General features: G+C 39.4%; 1 protein-coding gene across 1 annotated transcript; it reads left to right on the top strand.

Moving 5' to 3' along the window:
* The first annotated feature begins 1,425 nt into the window (after window positions 1-1,425).
* LOC117479159 (probable E3 ubiquitin-protein ligase TRIML1) lies at window positions 1,426-4,665 on the top strand. Its single transcript, XM_034126159.1, has 2 exons — window positions 1,426-1,598; window positions 2,446-4,665. The coding sequence occupies exon 2, from the start codon at window positions 2,452-2,454 to the stop codon at window positions 4,093-4,095; it is 1,644 nt and encodes a 547-aa protein (XP_033982050.1). The 5' UTR covers window positions 1,426-1,598; window positions 2,446-2,451; the 3' UTR covers window positions 4,096-4,665.
* Window positions 4,666-7,105: the final 2,440 nt, after the last annotated feature.

Raw genomic sequence — 7,105 nt, forward strand, 5'->3', positions numbered from 1 at the left:
TTTCCTACTAGAAGTAAACTCAGATCATTTGTTATAACTTTGATTCCGGTGTTTTCAATTCCTTTCTTAATTTAATAGAGATCCAGCCTCATCCAACGAACGGCGCGGAGAGGGGGGCTATTCAGCCACCAGAAAAGTGTTCTACTCCAACACATTGAACTGTCTGACTGACTGAGTGCAAGTAGTGGAAGAAGTATTAAAGAGGCACTGTTATGCTTTAGGGGATTCCCCTTTCCTGTAGTGTGTTCTGGAGGTTTGTGTGCATGTAAATGGTCTGCTAAATAATAAATATTACATAAAAAATACTTAGATCTTGAACTTGAGTAAAAGTAGAAGTACTCAGAACGTGTACTTGAGTAAGAGTAGAAGTACCAGAGTGTAGGAATACTCTGTTACAGTAAAAGTCCTGCATTAAAAATGTTACTCAAGTAAAAGTAGAAAAGTATTATCATCAAAATATACTTAAAGTAGCGACAGTAAAAGTAGTCATTGTGCAGATTGGTCCATTTCAGAATAATATATATGATATGTTTTATAATGATTGATCATTAAAGTGTTCTCAAAAATGGTAAAGGTGCAGCTGGTTTGAATGACTTTGTATACTGCAGGGTAGCTTGTGAATTTACTCCAGGTGGAACTAAAGTCTGATTCAAGACTTGATTATATTTCACATCATTCATCCACATCTGTAAAGTAACTAACGGTATTCATTAATTGTAGTGGAGTAAAAGTACAAAGTAGCAACAAATGGCACTTACTGTATGTACAGACTGTTAAAGGTGATTTAAACCTGAGAGCAGGATTAGCTGAAAAGAGTCCAAGGAAGCTTATTTAAAAGTTAACAGCATTTAATTAAACAAATGACAAGGTGATACAAATGGAATGTGTAAGAGTGGTGCGGCACTCCCGTTCGCGTGGGGTGCAGCTGCCTCCTCCCAGCTGTTGTTTATCGCGTGGCCGGGGTAGAGAGAAAGCGTTTTTTCCTGTCCATCATATGTTATAGTCTATAGTCCTCTCCTATTGGCCGGTCTCGACGGGGGGCGGGTCTTCCTCCCGGGTTCGTTCCTCTGTGATTAATATCGCATCTAATAAGAGGATTTAGACGTTGTGTGTTTATTGTATAACTCCACAAGCCTTTACTCCTCATATTTCTTACAAGACCCATTTTCAAACAGTCTGTTCAGGGAGGAGGAAGTGTTTCACCAGCTGCTCTTAAACAGGGACCATAACACAGCGTTGTGAAATATAGCTATAAATCTCCAGATGTGTAAAGAGATGTCCTTTATGTATTGAGAAAATATTCCTACTTATGCTCAATACACTATTTGAAAAGCCTCTTGGATCAGCTGTAAAATGCATCGTTACAAAGTTAAATAACAAGCCTCAACAGTTCTTCCTCCACTCCCTCTTGGCAAACTGCCACTGGGAGGTGGGACCACACTGTAAGAGAAGAGTTTCCATTTCCCGGAAATGAAAGCTGAAGTTTGTCTGAGCGACAGCAGAGCAGCAGCCGAGACAAGTCTCTGTTTCTCTGAAGAAACACTCAACTGAATCCAGCAGCTTTTTCTCAACAACACAGCAGGACTCTGCAAACACTCGTGAGTACACTACAGACACATCACTTACTAAATATTCAATAGTCAAAGTTGGAATAAAATCAGAATCTGACTGTATTACATCCATTTTTACCATATAAAGAATATTATACAATATAAATGTGTCAGTTAAGATAAAAGCCTCTACATTTACATTAGCAACAGCCAAAACTACAATGTAAACTCTGGTTAAGTTAGGTTAGAGAGCATACAGTCAAAGCTAGCATTAGCTAATACTAATTTTCATATTTCCTGCATTTTAAAACATCTTTATAATTGACTCTATTAAACAAAGTAGAATCTAAATATTAGATTTGTTCTGGACTGTCCAAAGCAAGGGATCTGGTGTTATGTTACAAGTTTGTCTTATAAAAAGGCATGACAATTACATATTTCATCTTATATCATTTGTACACACTGTGGTAAGTAGCCTTGAGCTTTGAACCTGTTTCTGTAGTAACTGCTGTCTGCCTTTTGAAGCTGATAACGTTTACTGTTTTTTACTAGTATTAATTTCAGTGATGCTCAGCAGGAGGTTTCACTCCTCTGTTCAACAATGGCAAAATCCCCCAACAGTATTAGAGCTTACACATTGTGTTTCTTAGAGTTTAAACTGAATGCTGCTATGATTTTCCAGATTTCATTTATAATATTAACAAACAGAGAGATTTCTTTAACATTTAACAATAACAGTGTACTGCAAATTTGAGCAATCTTTCACCCTCCGCATCATCATGATACATCAGCAGAGTTCAGTATCACCATCTATTTGACTTATAGCAAACAGATACAAGAGATTAAATCATATATACATTACAGTTTTTGTTTTTTTCACACGTTTTGTCCTCAGAGAGACATGTCTGCTGCCAGCTGTCTGCTGACTGAAGATCAGTTTCTGTGCTCGATCTGTCTGGATGTGTTCACTGATCCAGTCAGCACACCATGTGGACACAACTTCTGTAAAGCCTGCATCTCTCAACACTGGGATACTAAAGTCCCCTATCAGTGTCCTAACTGTAAAAAGTTATTCCACACAAGACCTGAGCTGCTGGTCAACACTTTCATCTCTGAGATGGCTGCTCAGTTCAGACAGTCAGCTCAACAGAAAGCCAGCAGCAGCAGCTCAGAGCAACACGTGGTCAAACCAGGAGAAGTTCCCTGTGACGTCTGCACTGGAACCAGCCTGAAGGCCCTGAAGTCCTGCCTGGTGTGTCTGGAGTCCTACTGTGAGACTCACCTGGAGCGTCACCTGACAAGGCCAGGCCTGAAGAAACATCAGCTAATCGACCCTGTGGAGAACCTGGAAGGCAGGATGTGTGTGAAGCACGATAAACTGCTGGAGCTGTTCTGTCAGACCGACCAGGTGTGTGTCTGCATGCTCTGCACCTATTCAGACCACAAGACACATGATGTTGTTCCTCTGAAAGAAGGATATGAAGGAAAGAAGGCAGAGCTGGGGAAGACAGAGACTGAAATTCAGCAGATGATCCGGAAGAGACGACTGAAGATTCAGGAGATGAATGGCTCAGTGGAGCTCAGTAAGGAAGGAGCAGACAGAGAGATAGCAGATGGTGTTCAGGTCTTCACCGCTCTGAAGGAGTCTGTTGAGAGAAGCCAGGCCGAGCTCATCGACACCATCAAAGAGAAGCAGAGAGAGACAGAGGAACAGGCTGAAGGCTTCATCAAAGAGCTGGAACAGGAAATCTCTGAGCTGAAGAAGAGAAGCTCTGAGGTGGAGCAGCTCTCACGCTCTGAAGACCAGCTCCACCTCCTCCAAAGCTTCACGTCCCTGAACGCTGCTCCACCCACCAAGAACTGGACAGAAGTCAGGGTCCGTCCACCTTCATATGAGAGGACTGTGAGGAGAGCTGTGACTCAGCTGGAGGAGACGCTCAGTAAACAGATGAAGAAGCTGCTTGAGGTGGAGCTGAAGAGGGTCCAGCAGTATGAGGTGGAGGTGACTCTTGATCCTGATACAGCACAACCCAACCTCATCCTGTCTGATGATGGAAAACAAGTTAAAGATGGTGATGTGAAGAAGAATCTCCCAGACAATCCAGAGAGATTTGATACTTGTGCTCGTGTCTTAGCAAAGCAGAGTTTCTCTTCAAGAAGATTTTACTATGAGGTTCAGGTTAAAGGGAAGACTGGGTGGGTTATAGGAGTGGCCAGAGAGTCGATCAACAGGAAGGGAAAGATCACACTGTCTCCTGAGGATGGTTACTGGATGATATGGTTGAGGAATGAAAATGAGTACACAGCTTTTGCTGGTCCTCCAGTCCGTCTCTCTCTGAAGTCTCAGCCTGAGAAGGTGGGGGTGTTTGTGGATTATGAGGAGGGTCTGGTCTCCTTTTATGATGTTGATGCTGCAGCTCTGATCTACTCCTTCACTGGCTGCTGCTTCAAAGAGAAACTCTACCCTCATTTTGGTCCCAATCTTAATGATGGTGGTAAAAACTCTGCCCCTCTGATCATCTCTCCTGTCAATCACACTGAGTAGAACAACCATCTGATTTTCTACAGAAAGAGTCACTCTCACTAAATGTAATAAATGTATTCAACTGGGGAAGTACATTCTACACATTGTTAATGTTTCACAATCTGATCACATATGGTTCACCTTGATGAGACGCATAAAAACACATAAAATACTGATGAGTATGTTCTAATGTACTCTAGTTTATTCTACGGATTGCACTCCCTGCCGTCATGACTCGAAGTGATCAGAAAACTATTTACTTCTTTATATGTCAGGGGGACAAGAAAAGTATTTATTGTCTTAGAATTTTGTGTTCAAAAAGTGTTTCATACTTGCAGACATTACTAGTGGAAGTACTGCACTCCTTTTTCATTAGTAAAATACTGGATATATTTTTTTATAATTTTCAATTGAGGGGAAAATGATGGGTCTCTGGTGTGTTTTAAAGGGGAAGTTCAGGATTGATTATTGAATTATAGTATATTGGTACAAAATGTATTGACAGTTACTTGGAAAATCAACAATATCTGATCATTAAACATTAGGCTGCAGTGGTTTAACAAACCAGGGAAATGAAAATGTTACATCTCAGCTGTCTGTTGTGTTATGTTAATTGTATTTCGTCCACCTCTCTGCACACTGCTTGTAAAGTTTGAACAAAACCTCAATGGATTAAAAAAAAAGGAACAAAGAATGTTATTTTTTCTTTTTTATGTACTTACTGAAGTACAGTTTTCACTAGTTCTCAATTTAGGGAATGTAGCTTAAACATATATACTTAACTATTTCCATTTCTACTTAACTACATTTGTCTGATAGATTTGGTTCTTCTGAAGCTTTATAAACTATTTAAAACCCTCTTGGATCAGCTGATCATAGATATTAAGATTGCTGTATATGTTTGTTAGAAATAAGGCCATCAACTGGTTAGCTTAGCTTAGCATAAAGACTGGAAACAGGGGAAGACAAAGCCAGCCTGTCCAAAGGTAACAACATCCACCTATCAGCAGCTCTGAATCCAGTTTGTTTAATCCATACCAAATCAGAGGAGTAAAAACATCAATAAGACGTTTAACAGGGGATTATGGGTCGGGCTATTTCTTGACTGGGACCTAAACAAGTTGCCAAATTGTTTTTACATTTCAGTTTTCGTACAGAGATATATTAAGTACACTTAAATGTGTATTTTGTCACTAACTATTTCCCCCCTTTTCCTAGTATATATGCTAAACTAAGCTAATCTAAGTGTCTGATGGCTGCAGCCTGTGTCAGTGAGAGCGGTCTGACTGGTTGGACTGCTTCTAATGATTATGATCTCATTCTTCACCTTGAACACACTCCAGCACTGCCTGTACAGGTGAGACTAACTCACTGCAAACGTCCCGTCTGACTGGGAGATAAATAAAGGGTTTTGTAAATATCAAAATTGCATGAAATATGCTTGTAAATTCTATTTTATTAATGCTCTGTTTATAAGATGGAGCTTATCATTTGAAATGTCATTATTTTTAAAGAGGTGGATGGTGAATAATATTACAATTAAAAATGTTTCACTCACATCATGACTTTGTTTTTTATTACAGTACACGTTTTCTGAAATGTTATCTTTAAATATACTAACGCATACAGAAACAGCACAGAAATGTGTACACTGGTTAAAACCAGGATCAAATTCTTGTTTTATTGTCGACTTATTAGAGTCAAAGGTTTTCACAGAGGGGAGTTTTGATATGGGTTTGTACCACGACATAAATCCAGAAAAACTGTCAGCAGCCTTTAAGAAAAATCTATTCTCCACATGTTTTTTAGGGAAACAGATGTTATAATCCTTAACGCAATCATCAATAATCAGTCTATAAATCTGGCTATTGATGATATATGAACAAACCACTCAGAGTACAGATGGGAGTGAAACTCATTTACATTTTGCAGTACACAGGTAATTAAGTTAGACAAAATAGTAACTCATTCTTATGACCACTTTTTGTATAAACCAAAACTGACATGGATAAGTATGGAGGCCGACAGGGGCCAACGCACTTATTATAAACACGCTGCAGTTTCAAAAACGATGCAAATATAAAAACACTAATCTGCCAAAACACATGCAAAGAAGAATCCTCTTTACCATCTTGACAACACATGCAACGTTTACTAAAAGTGCTGCATTAATGAAACGCTGCACAAAGCTCAACGAAGACCAGGGGACAATAAGAGTTAGTCTGTCTCAGAACTGCATCTTTCTGACGCTGCTTTTAATTGATATATTCAGATCTTAAACTGCACTGAAACTTTTATTCATGTATTTTTTATTTTAATGTCTATTTTATTATCTTTGCTTTTTAATGACTGTTTTTAAAATGCCACTTTCTCAATGTCTTTCATTTTTGTAAAGCACTTTGAATTGCCTTGTTTTGAAAGGTCTTGCCTTGCCTTGCCTTGCCTTGCTTTTATTGGCTTTTATTGTTTTTTATTGGCTTTTCTGGTTTCAGGTGTACATTAAAATGCTTTTGTGTCCTACTTGCTGTATTGTCTTCCTTTAACCCTTATGTTGTGTTCGGGTCTCCCCTGACCCGTTTCAAGTTAAAATTATATAATAACTACGCTCTAGTTTTTTGTATCGGAACAAGGCTTCATGATATCCTCCACGACAGATATATAAACATTACAAAACAGATTTTGACCATTTTGGCCAAGTCTAAAGGTCTCTAAAAAATAAAGTGTATAATTTGGTGTTGGGGTCTGGGGAGACCCAGCATAATTGTTTTGGGTGACTCGAGGTCAAATTTGGCCCAATCAAGATCCATCTTTGACTTTAGACGCCCCTCCCCCACCCCCTTCATCAACTGTAACAATAATTGTTCGCAACATGCACCTGGTCTCCCCTCCCTCTGCCCCCCCCACGGGAACTCAACCTTTCTCAAAGAATATGTACACTAACACTTGAACCTGAACTCACACATGCACGTGTGCAATATGTGGTGTAATGTGTTTTGGGGCCATAACATTAAATCACAACAGGATTGTACGG

Source organism: Trematomus bernacchii, unplaced genomic scaffold, assembly GCF_902827165.1.
Source record: "Trematomus bernacchii unplaced genomic scaffold, fTreBer1.1, whole genome shotgun sequence".
Taxonomy (NCBI): domain Eukaryota; kingdom Metazoa; phylum Chordata; class Actinopteri; order Perciformes; family Nototheniidae; genus Trematomus; species Trematomus bernacchii.